This window comes from Epargyreus clarus, unplaced genomic scaffold (genome assembly GCF_041222505.1).
Source record: "Epargyreus clarus isolate Ecla_fem2 unplaced genomic scaffold, WU_Ecla_fem_2.2 ptg000001l, whole genome shotgun sequence".
NCBI lineage: Eukaryota > Metazoa > Arthropoda > Insecta > Lepidoptera > Hesperiidae > Epargyreus > Epargyreus clarus.
The window spans coordinates 9,634,722-9,651,576 of record NW_027332209.1 but is presented as its reverse complement, the minus strand read 5'-3'; the positions used below and the strand labels follow the sequence as shown (position 1 = coordinate 9,651,576).

The 16,855-nt window shown below is 32.2% G+C and overlaps 3 protein-coding genes across 5 annotated transcripts; 2 read left to right on the top strand and 1 right to left on the bottom strand.

Moving 5' to 3' along the window:
- Positions 1–70: 70 nt before the first annotated feature.
- Positions 71–1,771, top strand: mRpL17 (mitochondrial ribosomal protein L17). The gene is made up of 2 exons (XM_073074181.1): positions 71–428; positions 1,277–1,771. The coding sequence occupies exons 1-2, from the start codon at positions 231–233 to the stop codon at positions 1,679–1,681; spliced, it is 603 nt and encodes a 200-aa protein (XP_072930282.1). The 5' UTR covers positions 71–230; the 3' UTR covers positions 1,682–1,771.
- A 2,315-nt stretch (positions 1,772–4,086) lies between these two features.
- Positions 4,087–6,911, top strand: LOC140743304 (ribokinase). Of its 3 annotated transcripts, none has more exons than XM_073074667.1 (6): positions 4,087–4,312; positions 5,292–5,424; positions 5,499–5,783; positions 6,097–6,218; positions 6,392–6,542; positions 6,665–6,911. In XM_073074667.1, exons 2-6 carry the CDS (start codon positions 5,413–5,415, stop codon positions 6,854–6,856), a joined length of 762 nt encoding a protein of 253 aa, XP_072930768.1. In that variant the 5' UTR covers positions 4,087–4,312; positions 5,292–5,412; the 3' UTR covers positions 6,857–6,911. The 3 variants fall into 3 exon arrangements, with proteins under 3 accessions (XP_072930768.1, XP_072930600.1, XP_072930680.1); XM_073074499.1 differs by lacking the exon at positions 4,087–4,312 and adding an exon at positions 4,319–4,716; XM_073074579.1 differs by lacking the exon at positions 4,087–4,312 and adding an exon at positions 4,771–5,195.
- LOC140743234 (uncharacterized) lies at positions 6,898–12,080 on the bottom strand. The gene has a single exon (XM_073074391.1). It carries the CDS (start codon positions 11,812–11,814, stop codon positions 10,321–10,323), a length of 1,494 nt encoding a protein of 497 aa, XP_072930492.1. The 5' UTR covers positions 11,815–12,080; the 3' UTR covers positions 6,898–10,320.
- Positions 12,081–16,855: the final 4,775 nt, after the last annotated feature.

The window sequence follows — 16,855 nt, the reverse complement described above, 5'->3', positions numbered from 1 at the left end:
TAAAAAAAAGCTGAATAGAAACAAAATGGGATACTAATATAATCGGCAGAATTTAAAAAATTAATACGAATCCACAGATAATAAAAGATAAAAAGAAATCTAACCTCAAATCACTAGTGAAAGAACTTACAAATAAAACAAGCTATATTTCCAGATTTCAGCTTTATTGTAGAAGGAAATGGTATTAAAGCTTGTTTGAAATTACCAACTAAAGAAAGCTTAATACAAAAATGAATCAGGCAGATGTAACAAAGTTGGTTACAAAACTGCGGATAAATGTACCAAACAAACCCCGCAAATTGAGAAATCAACAAGGGCCTGAAGGAAGATTGAACAAGTTACGTAAAACTGTTACTGGTTTAATAAAATACGAAAGAATTGAAGTGAACTATAACAGAGGTGACGAAGCTCGGCAGTATGCTGAAAGGGTAAGGAGTAAATTTTGGCAAAAACGCTTTTAGCAGAAAGCGCTACACATATAGCCCAATAGGTTTCGGTCTGTACTTCTGTAGACAACACACGGACTCTCAGAAAACATTAAATAAACTATAAACTACTTCCTTATAAAATTTGAAATGCAAAGTTCATTGCAATTCTGACAAGAGTGCCACTCACTATAATAACTTCGCATAACTGGCTAGTGTTCGCAATACCCTCTGTATAACAGACTTCTATTATGACCAGTATATAAATAAACTACAATTAATATATTTTATATGGTATATTGTCACACCATAAAAAATACATACAATGAAAATTCTATTTATCCTCCTCCTCGCGTCGTTTTCCTCATTACTGAGGGTCGTGATCCCCCGTAATGGAGTCATTTTTCTATTGAAGATGTTGCGCCATCTATGCCTATCCTTTGTCACGTGAAGAGCCTCGTGCAGGTCCGTGTTGAGTGTCGCATGAATTTGATCCAACCATCTTATCGCACTACTACCAGATTACAAACCATTTATAATATGTTGTATATTATAGACTAGCTAACCCGGCAAACTTTGTAGCACATCAAAATCTATTTATCAAATATATTTCATATAAAATATAGCCTATGTTACTCGTGGATAATGTAGCTTTCGAATGGTGAAAGAATTTTTAAAATCGGTCCAGTAGTTTTTGAGACTATTCATTACAATCAAACAAAGAAACAAAGTTTTCCTCTTTATAATATTAGTATAGATGGAATTTGAATTAAAATGTTTGCAATAATACAGATTGATTCTTTTGTCATAACACTGTATTTTTTTTTTAAATAATGTGTATTAACTTTCAGCTGATATCAGAAGCAATTGCCCATGGGGACTGCCACAAACCAACTATGGAAATAGCAGACTACTGGTTGCTAGAGAAGGAGCTGGTTCACAAATTGTTTAAAGTCCTCGTTCCTAGATATGAGCAATGTAATACAACCTTCACAAGGATGTACAAAGCACCAAAACCACAGTATGGACGCTACACTGATAACTCTGTATTAGAACTCAGAGGAAACCCTTATCCTCCTTTGGTGAACAAGGATGTTAATAATAGACAACTTATACATAATGTGCTTCTGGATGCAGCTAAATATGATTACAGGCAAGCCAAATATGCAGAAATGGCAGAAAAGATTGGCAAAGCAGAAAAAATGCAAGATGAAAAAGATACTGAACAAAGTGTTAAAGAAACAGAGAAGCAGTGAATCATATTATTATGTTTTAAAGTGAAATATATATTTATAACTTAGTTTATGAAAATTCGTAGATTAATTAAAATGTTTAAAGACAAGAAACATTTTTTTAATTCATGCAGGTATTTTTATATAGTAATTAGTATGTAGCATAAGTTGATTTACATAGAAGAATAATCTGTTTTTAAAATTGGCTATAAATTAGAATTATATTTTTTTTAAGTTTTTACTTTGTGGCATTTGAAAAATGAAAAGAATTTTTGAAGGGCTTATAATATTTTTCTTGTCTTTAAAAACTCTAGACTTCGTCAGTAAGATTGCATGAAATATTTATGTTGTGTACAAAATAGTAGTATAATAGTTTACGACAAAAATAATTCTCCGAGTACTATTAGGTCTCAGTTCTGTAGTAAGTACCACATCATTTTCTTTTTTTTATTGTGAAAATTTCGACTACCACTTGCGGTTCAATAACTCAAAAACAAACGTCGTAGTACGAGAAACGAATACAGTAAAAAGCGGACAAAAAACAGTAATAGTACTGTGCTATTACTGTTTTTTGTACGCTTTGTGCCGTTAGTAGAGAAAAACACTACTTTTAAAACAGTAGAGCTGGCAACACTGATTGGCAACCAACTTTCCTTAGTAATCCGCTCACCACAGCAATATGTCTGTCCATAGACAAATCTTTATTTAAAATAGATTGACTATTCGGATATTAAATAGTTTTTTAATAACAATATCGCTCGGCCTACCCTCAAAGCACAAATAAATAATTTCCCCGAAGTGATATCCAATAAAATAAAAAATACGTTGAATGGTATATTACTTCACTAACAATATTATAGAGTTGTACACAAATAGACACACTATCGATACTTCTACGCCTCATTATGTTTAATCTGTTGTCAAAAAAAATAACATATAAGTAAATTTGAATGTCTTTAGTTGATAAACATTACTATTTACGTACATTTTACGTATTTCTAAATATTTTCATACACGAACACATGATTTTGAATAAATAGTGACGATAGTGCTGACATTAATTTGTCTTTATAATTTTATAATAATGAACTACTATCACTATTTAAATATAAAATTCATAGATTAGTAAAGATTACTTACTCCTAACAAGAAAGTGTACCCAGTTTTGAGAATTGAAATAGTTGCGTAAACAAGTTTGGCCACGTCTCCGTACTAAAATGTCCCTAAAATATTTGAAAAAAATATTTATTTATTACGTAAATTAAATTAATTTATTATATTAGTTATTTATTCGTAAATTTTCTCTAAAAATGTTTTTATTTGCCAAGAATTCAAAAAAAGAACTTACTAAAATAAGCCGTTTATGGTTTCATTCAATTTCAAGGCGGCGAAGTGTCTTTACTAATCCTTACTAATATTATAAATCCAAAAGTAACTCTGTCTGTCTGTCTGTCTGTCTGTCTGGTTGTCTTTTCTTCACGCCTAAACCACTGAACCGATTTCAATGAAATTTTGTACAAAGATATTCTAAAACCCGAGAAAGGACATAGGATAGTTTTTATCCCGGAAATCCCACGGGAACTAGGGATGGCAATCTAAGATCGATTAATCGGGGAATCGATCTTTTGGACCACAAAAGTCGATTATTTAATTCGATATTAGTAAGGTTTGAATCGTAAATTATGCATTTGATCAAGTAATGATCTTTAGCAAAGTTGAAGGTACGAACTTTCAGTTTTATGTATGTTAGTATGTTATATATTATTTTCTTTTAAACGCGGGCGTAGCCGCGGGCACCACTAGTCTATGATAAAATTACATCTTTTGTCCAAAAACTGCGCTTCGACAATATCAGACATAAGTGAAATATCAGACTGCCACTCATTGTCAGTACGAATGAAATTATGACAAAAAATATACGTTATTTTATTATTAACAATATTATATGTAATCTTTCTGAATAAATGTTTACTGTCTGATATCAATGAAACTGAGAACATCAGAAAAAATTTTCCTCAATTGAGGATTTATCGACATGATTTAATAATTTTAGTGTTCGTCCCTATGGCTAGTCCATAACATAAAATAACTATAGAGTAACGATAAAGTTCTTTACTAAAAGTGTCAAATCCCTATTGACTACAGTTTTGAGTTTACGTCATTTTTTGGATTTAGAATACTTAAATGTATTATTTTTATTTACTTAAATATTAATATTCGTTTAGTTCAATACCAATAATTTATTCCCTTAATTTAAAGGAAAGTACTGTTATTTGTTTAAAATTAGCCTATTTAATTCGGGTTGTTACTGTTCGGTTTATTTTTTAAATCAATTCATTTTTTACAATTTACGTCCATCCCTACAGTGCTTATAATATATCCAGTTCACTCACCAATCAATCATTATATCAAATCATTTCTTAATCCTTACTTTAAAAGAGAGGTTAGGAATTTTGTATCGTAGTTAGTTTCGGCAAGTTTCCGTATATTTGTGTTAAAACAGTTTAAGAACCTACATGTTTAAATTGTTTAATTACTTAATTATCTATTGATTGAATGAACACCGTAATTTATTACATACCTACAATAAATAAATATTTATTGGAAACCAGTGGTTTTAGTTAACATATTACAAATATATTTTACTTCTAAGCGGTATATATCTATGCCGATTATTAATTTACAAACAAGTTTGTAACGAGTTAAGTAGGTACCTAATATTAAATACGTAGGTATAAGAATTGGTTATATTCTCTTTGATAAGAATCGTTATAAGTTCCTTTTGACGACGAAGTTATGAATGATGTTAGGTATCATTATTATCTGGAAACGGTATCACTGTTACGAGTAGATATCTGAAAGTAAGGTTATATATTGCATAAGATTACGTCGTTTATACTGATCATACCTCGCAAATCATTGGCGTGACCATTATTTCATACACATTAAAATATATTTTGAAACAAGAAAAACGTATTGCCAAAGAAAAATATTACAATGGAAAGTAATCAAACTCCGAAAATTGTAGTCATCGGATCTTGCGGTATAGACTTTTCAACGTACGTATTGACGCTTTTATATAGATTTGGGATTTAGAATGCTATTACGTGCTTGTAGACTTAGATAACTTGCTACGACTAAGAAAATATATAAGGGCACTGACGTTACTATTACCTATAAATACGTAGGTACCTACTTATCTAAATTCTTCTCGATGAAAACTACTAAAAACCTATATATTCTATAACATAGATTACACTCCCAAACCTAGGTACAATACAGGTCTGTGGTTACACTGCATCGTTCTTAGTTTTCATGATTACTGCGGAAGTGACCCCGCCACACCCATATCTGGTCTACGAAGTCTGGTCTGACTAAGTGTTCTGTAATCGCATCTGTGCCCTAACGCGGTTTACCAATTATAACAATTGGGGTTGATCATTAGATGTATATTGGCTACAGTGATCTAATTATTCCCAGCGGGTGGTCTGCATTCTCGTAGGAATATTTCAATTTCATTAACCTATTAAATCGGCAAGTATGTACCTACACCAATTTATTTTGATTGGAATTAGTATGCATAATGAAGAAAAGGTATACCTATCATTTTCACGATTTTTTTTTTATTTTTCAGTTATTCACCAAGACTTCCTGTACCGGGTGAAACATTACATGGGACTAAATTTGTAACTGGTTTTGGTGGGAAGGGCGCTAATCAATGTGTCGCAGCGGCAAAACTGGGTGGAAATACTACAATGATTTGTAGAGTAGGTGTGATCTTGTAGAGAAACAGTTTTGTAATTATGAAACAAATAATGACGTCAAATATATTATGTTTTAGTTAGGAGATGACCATTGGGGAAAACAATATAAAGATTATTTTAGAGAGATTGGAGTAAACGTTACATATGGCACGATAACGCAGGGAGTCAGCACTGGCATTGCCCAAATATTAGTAGCTGAAAGTGGCGAAAATCAAATAGTATTCGTGGCCGGCGCAAATAACCATCTAAGTATTTCGGATGTACATAAGGCCGAGGATGTTATTAAGAATGCAGATATTGTGATAGCACAATTAGAAACGCCCTTCGAGACATCGTTGGAAGCTTTTAAAATTGCTAGGGGAGTAAGTTCTAACGAAAATTTGTGTTTTATACCATTCCTTTTTTAACTTTAATAATATGACAAAATAAATTTTCCTGAAAAAATGGTTAGACCACTAAGATGAAATTATCTATTTTCAAAACATTTTATTATTCAAGTCTAGATACTTAGTAACACAAAAATGGGTAAACAGATGGCACTGTTAATGCGATTATAATACATAGAAGGGTAGATATTTCGTATCTTGTGTGGAAATAAATTTAAGTAAATTACACTTGCTACAGACATGTATACATGCTATAGACATTTTATACGAGTTTTGCTACATATTTCAGATAAGACTATTTAACGCTGCACCCGCTCGGAAAGATATAAGTGAAATACTACCATACTGCACTATACTTTGTGTTAATGAATCAGAGGCATCTTTACTTGTTGACTTTTCTGTTGATACCTCGTAAGATTTTTATCATAATTACTCTAGGTCGTTACTAAATTACTTAATATATAAATTAAGTACAATATTTTTTTGAACTAAATAGTGACAAAATACCTATAGAGGATGAAAAAAATATTATATTATTATTTTACAAATATGTACTATAATTTACTTTATTACATTTATGGTAGGAATATGGTTAAAGCATTAGAAGCCCTATTAGCTACTGGATGCGAAACGGTTATAATTACCCTGGGAGAAAATGGCGCTGCGTACATTTCCAAGAATGAGAAGGATCCTATTCATGTCCTTTGTGACAGTGTGATTCCGGTGGACACTACGGTAAAATTTTATCACTATTTTTAACTATCTTTAATAATTGATAGATACCTACAGTACAGAATACCAAAGTTATTGTTCATACTTTCTATTTGGTTATAAATCATATAAACATTTTTATACAGGGAGCTGGAGATGCTTTTGTTGGAGCATTAGCCACATTTTTAGTAACGAAGCGAAATTTTCCATTACATCAAATTGTGGGTGCTGCATGTGATATTGCTACGATGTCCGTAACAAAAGAAGGCACTCAGACTAGTTACCCATCAGAGCATACTGCGTTCAACAAAGTGTATAAATATGTTACATTAAAGTAGCTGTTAATTAATAAAGGGTGTAAAAATAAAACCACTCTAACTAGAGTACTTTGAATCGTACTTTATTTTATACCTAACCTATTAAACATTTATCATATTAAATTATTTTAGTATTTAGAAAGGACAGTTAAAATTATAGACATACAATGAAGAGAAAAAAAAGTCTATGGTTGGTATATAAATACACACACCGTTCCGTGGTCACTCAAATTGTAATTTGTAACTAAGTTATTATATATCTTATAAATAAACAATAATCATGACACAAATATAGCCTATACGAATACGAATATTCTTTATATCTATAATGTTACTTAACTAAACAATATTATTAAATTTGAATTGCATTTTGCACATGAATTCGACATATAATATATCTATGTTTACATAAAATATACAAATTAAGTTCCTTAATACACAGACTGACTTCCTCGCTAAGAATAATATTTAGGTCGGTAAAGTCCGCGCCAAACTGCTAGTCCGCTCTGAAGTTGTTGCGAGCAGATGTAGTCATACAATTTGCTATGGCGACGCGATTAATTTCTGTATTCAGAGCGGACTAGCAGTTTTACGCGGACTATACATTTTAATTTTCTTACTCTAATCCACTAAGGTTAAGTCCACGCTAACGTGACCGGGACGAGCGGAGGCGAGCTACAGGAGCGGAAAAAGTCTGCGTTGAGGCATATCAATTGGTTTTAAACATTCGCTAGAACAGGATTACTAAAACGAATTCAACCAAATTGATTCATGTTTTACATTATTAGATGATTAAACAAATTAATTGCACCTATTAGATATAGCTGTCACCATTTGATCAATGCCGAAAATTGTATGAAGAATTACGTCAATAGAAATACGGAAAGTTTTAAGTATGTTCAAGGAAGTAAAAAATAATAAAACTGGATACATGCGTAAGAGCGGAGAACACGAATTCTTTCATTGCCAGTTGCGGTTTCCGGACGATGATCACTGGTTAGTCTCGTCTCGTATAACCATAGCCCGCTAATCACAAACCGACGACGCGTCGCGGAAGCGTGACTTTGACGTAACTTTACGTCGATTAGCAGAACCTTAGTCTGCAGAATTCGTAAAGCGTACTTTTATCTTTTATCATTATATTACTTACATAGATAAATACTTATATTTTTAAGTTATATAAAAATCTTATTTTTAAATGAAAAAATATTTACCTCTAAATGGTTTATTTTTTTGTAAGTACCTAACTTTATTTTAATAAGCAAGAACTAATAATTAACTCAAGCGGACAAAGCTAAACATTGTGAAAATACCGATTGTTTGAGCGAGGCGACTGAATAAAATACCTTTCAAAATATTGGAGTTGCCAGTCATTATTTTACCCACTCTCAGGCAAATGTCTAAAGTTAAGTGCTTTTATACCTACATACTATTTTTAAATCTTCCAGGTGTCAGTTTGGTCTCGTAAGATTGAAAGTTCATAAAATTATATATTTTTCTGAAAAATTATCAATAAAGAATTTTTTGACTGCAATCACCGAGATTTGATTGCCTATTTACGACAAATTGGCTACTCACATTTTAAATAAATCAAAATATATTATATGAAGATATATAGTTGTATTGTTGGTAGATAGTTACTTACATCTATATATACAATGCTATAATTCACTAATGCTAAGTGTCTTAATGTTGACTGTAATCAAAAACTGGTAATGTAATATATTACATTCTTCGTAGTCGTATATAGAAAAAAGTGGATTTTAACATGCCATAATTTGTGAAAAAAACAAAATTAAGAATAGTTAACCAATTTACAAAGGGGTTTACGAGTATAATTTAAAAGCAATATCGCAAAGATTGACTGACGCAAATACCTATTTGATAGTCAAAATTTAGTCGAGATCAAGACGCAGTATTCATTATGCAATTTTCCGACTTTTCCGTGCAATATATTCATCGAAAGCCAATATGAATATACCGAGCGAAACTTGTAGCCGCATCACTGCGACATGGATTATAATGCAATATCTATATCGAATTATAATATAACACCAACTTTTAATTACAATACAAGCTTTCATGTTCATGTATAGGACTAATATGCCACATAAGATTTAATCAAGTTGATATAAACATTAGCATCGATCACAAAACGTGTTTTCATTTTTATGGCAACAATACATGAATTTGACAAATACCTACAGTTAAAATTTACTTTGTGAAAAAGATATGCAGAACGTATGATGTTGGTACAAATAAATTTCATGGATTTAAATAGTATGTACGAACTGTCAAAACCTACGTCTATATTTACAATTAAAATTATAATGCAGTGTTATAAATATCTATAGAAAGAAGTACACGAATGTTACCAGTTTACATTCCAATGTTATATAATGATCTTTTCAAAATTACTAGTACTTTGTTATAAATACACTACAATCAAGCACAAACTACATTATGCTAACAAGTTCTTCCATTATAGCAGTGATAACATTATATTTCATAAATACGTTTCAGTATTTATGATTCACATTATTATATATAAACAGTATCAGATCTCCTAAACAAAATTGATTTAATCGTTTATTTTATTTGAAAAAAAAAACACGATAATGAATGTAATAAAAGCGATTCTTGCGTTAGAATCTTATACTAAGAATTATTTTTATTTAACTTTAAGGACCCATATTTTATAATGCGATGTTTTAAAAGCAACGCTTATGCAGTGCACTCGTGTTCAAAACTTAGCCTAGTTTGTATTGTAATGTATCTTAAATCAATTACCCTTCCAGTCAAATATTTAAAGTATTCAAAACTGACATGACTAGCTGTCAAAATTGGCGTTGATTATAATTATTTTGTTGCCAACATATAATTTGTCTTCTCCCCTTTTACGAATGAATAGTTTTGTATAAGCTAACACCTTCTTGGCATACCAAATCTAAGGCAACCCTGCATTACTTTTTCAAGAACCTCAGTTGATGCAAAACTAATTTAGGCACTATTATTTTTTCTTAATCCTAAGACTCGCATAACGTTTCTTTGATAGAAGGCCAGGTTAAATTCTTATGATAATACAATTTTTATCAATAATATAAACGTTATACATCAGCATGTCATTTTAATAATTGTATACCATCAATAACTAAATTAAATATATTGGCTGTAATATTCCATAATGTTCTATATTTGATATTTACTGCAGCCACTGCAAATAAATGTCAGAATATACTTCTAAAGTAATGAATATCATAATAAGTTTTAGATTAATTGTCTTAATCAAATAAATAATGTTTAAAAACAGTCATATTCCCATTTAGCATCTATATGTATTATCACACATAACACCTTTGGGATTGCATTTAACGAATGCAAACTAAACAATTTAGTATTTGGTCTGTAACAAATAGATTATATTATTGAATAATAAACAACATCAGATTTACAAATATTTGATTCATACGAGGAATGAATAACTTTTAGTGTAACACATACAGACTGTCTAATCCACTTTCATTTACAATTTGTAAGAGTACCTTTAAGTCTTCTACACTTGATATATATTTTGGTGCACCTAGGAACTCGACGGGCTTTCCTTCTATTTCAATACTATACTTTAGATTCTTAGGGCAGGTAACAATTTTAGTACATTTTCCATCTGTAAGTTTTTTAAATAAAATATGTGTTATAATATCTGGATTTGGTAGTTTCATATCAATTGTTTTAGAATCACTTGACACTTCTGACATTGTGTCTATAGGACCAACATTTATTTTGATTTCCATTGGAATATCTTTAGTGTCATTTTTCTCGCTGTCTTTGTTACCTTCCTCCTCTGTGGTCCTGGTAGTATCTTCATTCAGTACATCTGTCTGAGTGACAGAAACAGCTGGTATATACTCTTCTACCCCTTTTTGCAAGGTTTCATCAAGTATTGAAGGACTCTGTGGGTTTTCTGTTATCGATAATTGAACGATTGGTTCAGATTTATCACCATCTTTCTCTACACTTGCAACAGTGCTAATTTTTTCTACGTCTTCAATCAATTTACTCATAACATTACTGTCAACTTCCATAGGAGTTGATTCCGATATCTTCACAATCCCACTGGATTTGCCGAGCAACATTGCTTCAACATCAGTAGATTCTAAATTACTTTTAAACTCCAGTATCACATTTTGATCATTTTGTTTTGATTCTGTCACAGAGTAATTGTCATTAAGAATATCCATTATTGAAGGAAATTCATCTACCTTGGTCTCCTCGGGTTTCTGTTTAACTGTCTTCTCTTCAGGCTTTTCACTGAACATGAGCCCTTCCAACTCTGCTTCTATACGATCATACACTTTGTCATCCCTCAGCTCTGCTTTTGGAAGGTAATCAATAGACCAGTCTTCTGACGGGAGCAAGCTTTGGTCAATTTTAGGCACCAACTCCGCCAGTAATATTTGATTATTGCAGTCTTTGTTATTGTTACTTTTGGGATCAACAAATACTATAGCGTATTGTTTTGCATTAGAGTGGATATGTTTAGTGTTATAGTTACTATTTCTATCTCTCAGCACTGCTGATTTATTCAATCCATTATTTTCTTTCAATACATTGCTAGTTAGCCGAGGAGAAGATGTTTCGCTTAATCTAGGTTTTTTACTGGCTATTTGAGAGTTATTAATGGGATGTTTATTATATGCATTTCGACGAAATAAAACCATACCATTTTCGTTCGTTTTCAGCCTTGAAGAATCATTGACTGGCGAAACTACCTCGGCGATCACCTTTTTTGTTTTCGGCGAAGTTACATTTTCATACTGAATCTTAACTTTAGTGAATTTACCTAATATTTTAGCAAAATCCATCCGGGTCACTATCACTGAACAGTCACGACATTTTGCCTCTTTATAAAGTCGCTCTATATTTCGGGCCATTTGTGTTTTCCGTCCTCTTTTTACTTCTCGACCCTTGTAAGCAATCATTGCATCTACTAGGTTTTTATACAGACTGGCGTTAGTGGCGTTTAGTTCACGGGAGTAAAAACGTAGCTAGCCACATTTCCCGCGCAGACGATAATGCTGAGAGTATTCACGATATGTTCCAACTATTCTTGTTTTTACAACACATGTACGTTAAACATATAAAATATTGACAATTTATAAAGAATACGGTATTATTGTATTAAAAATATATCGTTATTTGATAAAACGACACACAGCAGACATATCAAGAACAACCAAAAATGGCGTCTGGCTAATGATGTGCTATCCACTGTTTTTATTGCTTCTGATATCGACATAATGTATATATCGACAAAATTGTAAAACCACTGTACGAAGTAATGTTATTAATTATGTCGAGTCAATAATACATACTGCTAACCTATTTATTGCATATTATTTTTAAAATGAATTTAGTAATTGATTCATGTATATTATATTGTTATTATTCAAAAATAAACATAGAAGACATTAGAGTGAAAGTTTAGTAAGTCTATGAACGTATTGACATGGATTGATATTCTCCTATGTAACAAAACTTAAATAATCGTTTAAAATTGGAATGTTATAAATATTTTACTTACATATTTTAAATTAATCTTAATACCTCACAACATTTCTTATAAGTGACACTACGGTTGCTACTATACGTAGTATATTTTTGTGTATTGTTTTCAGAGAATTCTCTTAAAATTGTTAATTATTTTACAGGCAATTTCACTTACATACATAATTATAACAGCTGCTAACAATAACTATTTAATTTTTATGACCGCACCATTGAGAAAAGTTATTCATAAATTTACATACATACGGAAATTACAATTTACAAAAGGGTTGTGTACTCATCGTCCTGGAAGGCGCAAAAAGGTAGCAGAGTAAGGATACTTAAAATACGTTTTTTTATTAAACTTTTAAAAATCAAACTTACTTTTTATAATAAAAATCATATTCCTTCAATTTATTTTTTATCTCAAAAAGAAAGTAGGGTGTTATGTTTCTTTGCTGTGAATAATAAAACATTTTTTTGTATTAAAGCGAATTTTAAATGAGTAAGCTACCTGTACACAACAGTAAACACCTACTATAAATAAATTTACACTTATAATGCGTGCCTCCAATGCTTATTTCATATTTACTCTATGCAATGCTGGTTATAATCTAAAGCAAATCAATTAGTCCTTCTGAGAGATTTTTTATAATACAGCGTATTGAAGCACGCAGTCCACGTGATAGTAAGTGGTTACTGCTGCCTATAGACATTTGTAATAAACTCCAGATAGGAATACATATTGCTACCTGAGGTCAGCAACAGATGCGCCGCTACCTCTGAGGACTAAGCTGGAACGCCTCAGTAAAGTGTAAACAAACACAAAATTTACTTTGTCATTAAAGGGGAGACCCCACTTAAGCCAAGAAAACAGCATTAAAACAGCAGTGATTACAATTGCTGTTATAAGGCAGAAATTCGTGTGGCGGTGGTGCCACCGGAATCAAACCACAAAGGGTCAAATTTTACAGACAGCTGCCTTAGTAATATATGTTCTGAAAAAAGTGTGTATCCATTACGGTACAGGAGACAGAGACCTGTGTGTCTACGGGACAGACGATAAGATTCACAAGGACATACAGCGGGGGATTAGTAATTGGAAACCGTTTCTACCCATCAGCTAAGGAACTCTAAAAACATTTGGTTTGTCTATATTTGAGAATCAACCGATTAACTGTTCTACTGAAGTTCATTTTAAGATAAAGATGTATGTTGGCTGTCAAATTTAAGATTTTAGTTCATTTGTTTACTTTATTGATTGCTTGTCGTTTTTAGGGTCCCGTACCTAAAGGGGTAAAAACGGAACTCTGTTACTAAGACTCCACTGTCTGTCCATCTGTTACAGGGCTCTACCTCTAAAACCATATTAGATAGACACATGACATTTTTACAGAGGATGCATAACGGTGGCCGCTATAACAACAAATACGAGTACTAAACATAAAATAAACTTGAATAAAAATCTCTATACAACAAACCAGTATTTTTGTATAAAGATGATCATGAATTAAGGTAAGGTCTGAATTTACATTGATTGGAACCGCCCGATCGCAGGGCGCTACCGCGCCCTGCTCGCTTAGTTTTATATTGTCTTTTATGTTCAAACTCAACTCAATTATTCCCATCGGTTGAGGAGTTACATATTTTGTCTCCGAGCCACATTATCAGACCCTTAAATAGTCAATGATGAACTGGCTTTGCAATTCCGTTAGAACCTACACCAAATATCTTCAAACACAACTCAATTATTCCCATCGGTTGAGGAGTTACATATTTTGTATCCGAGCCACATTATCAGACTCTTATCTTAAATAGTCAATGATGAACTGGCTTTGCAATTTCATTAGAACCTACACCAAATATCTTCAAACACAACTCAATTATTCCCATCGGTTGAGGAGTTACATATTTTGTCACCGAGCCACATTATCAGACCCTTAAATAGTCAATGATGAACTGGCTTCGTAATTTCATTAGAACCTATACCAAATATCTTCAAACATAACTCAATTATTCCCATCGGTTGAGGAGTTACATATTTTGTCTCCGAGCCACATTATCAGACCCTTAAATAGTCAATGATGAACTGGCTTTGTAATTTCATTAGAACCTACACCAAATATCTTCAAACACAACTCAATTATTCCCATCGGTTGAGGAGTTACATATTTTGACTCCGAGCCACATTTTCAGACCCTTAAATAGTCAATGATGAACTGGCTTTGTAATTTCATTAGAACGTACACCAAATATCTTCAAACACAACTCAATTATTCCCCTCGATTGAGGAGTTACATCTTTTGACTCCGAGCCACATTATCAGACCCTTAAATAGTCAATGATAAACTGGTTTTGCAATTTCATTAGAACCTACACCAAATATCTTCATACAAAACTCAATTATACCCATCGGTTGAGGAGTTACATATTTTGTCTTCAGAACCCGCTCTGATCCTCATCATATTAAAATGGGACCAACTTGCAGCAATTGTACATACACGAAATTAAAGGCATTAAAATAGGTTCATAAACGGCGAAGTTATGGCTGTTATATTTACATGGGTGGAGGAGTTCCCCTCTTTTTCTCCAGAACCAATCGATGGATCCTAACCATATTTAAATGGGACCAACTTGCAGCTCGTCTCTACACAATAAATAAAGAATTATTAAAATCGGTCCACTAACGGCGGAATAATTGGTGTACATACATTTAAAAAAAAAGATACCGGCCGAATTGATAACCACCTCCTTTTTGAAGTCGGTTAAAAATACTGACTGAGTTGGCTGTCACTCGCAAACTTCTTTCGATTTTTAGTGAGGCGAAATAGTTAGGCAGCACCTGCTATATTTATCCACTTTCTAATATCTTCCCACCAACTTTAGAGCAATTGCAATTAGTTTCAGTAACTTATATCTGTCACGTGCCACATGTCCTAAGTAGGTAACTTTTCTTCGCTAGACGGTGAGCAAAAGTATACATTTTGTATTTACCCAACGGAGAACCACTTCATTGGTCACTTTTCGGGTTCAAGCAATGTGTTCACAAGCAAGCATCCGCCTATATCATCACATTTCCAAAGCTTCTACACATTTTCTGAGTTTTTCTTAGATATATGAAGTAGATCACATCCATATAGAAAAACGGACGATGAAATAACAGTAATTGTACTTTGTATAATTTATTCATTTTTAATTATTAATTTTATACAGATTATTTACGTGTTGGTAAAATGTTGATATTGATTTTGTACAACACCGACGTCTACAATCGACTCCATAAAGTTAGCGAATGTCGCAAATTTTGCAGACATGTCACGATCCTACACGTACCAATAATTTAGTAATAACATTTTTTATAGATTTCTTGCAAATAACTCTCACTATTTTTCACATAGGAGGTATTATTTCAGAAATAAATAAACATCATAGTACTATAAGGTCGGCCACAGATGCGTGCCTACTCCGCAGTTGATGTCTTGCTAAGTTGGATCGTCTCGGATATGTGAATCCCTCGGACCAAGCATTTTCTTTTACAAACTGGAACCAAGCAGCTTGTTCAACCACAACCAAGCAGCGCAATACTATTGTTATTAGGCAAAAATAAGTGTAGTGGTGATGTCGCGAAGTTGTGCCCTAAAGGGCTTTATCACGTTTAAAACATACTGTATTAATAGTTTTGGTAAGGGTAAGGTAAGGTAACTAATAATGGAGATCATACATCGCTTCTGAGTGTTGTGTGTGATTATTATTCCTTCGTTAACATAAAAAAAAAAAAATATTATATCACAACACGATAATGAACTGCTGGGTTATCCACTTTGCCTGCATGGCACGTGAGTGCTTTCCTCCACATGATGATCCTTAATCACGACCATTACTTAATTTGAAATTTTAATATTGGTATAGTCAGCCTAAAACTGCTAGTCCGCTCTGAATATAGAAATTAATCGCATTGCCATAGCAAATTGTAGGACTACACCTGCTCGCAACAACTTCAGAGCGGACTAGCAGTTTGGCGCTTACTATATTATAAATTAAATTTTCAAACGTTTCCAAGGACTCTATCTCGTTGTTTTAATGTCTTAAATACTTGTTAAATAGTACAAGATTATTCATACACCGTTGCTATAAAAAGTATGTATCACGAACACAACAGTTTAATGATTAGAAAGTTTTCGTATTCCCGTATTTATTTTAAAGTTAGAGAATTAAATTTTGAATGTCCAATCGTATTCTAAAGACATTTTTTATATTTTCTTATTTTGACGCTTGATGCGGTTCGGCGTATAAACGTAAATAATATTTTTGTTATGACTTGATATGCAAAACTAATAACATTGATAAAAAAATCAAAGTTAAAATTTGCTCAACTATTGTTTTAAATTATATAAACTCAAAGTGATAAACATTTTAAAAGTGGCGACTTATGTTTATTTAAACTGGCAACTCTACAACTATACAATCTGAAGTAAT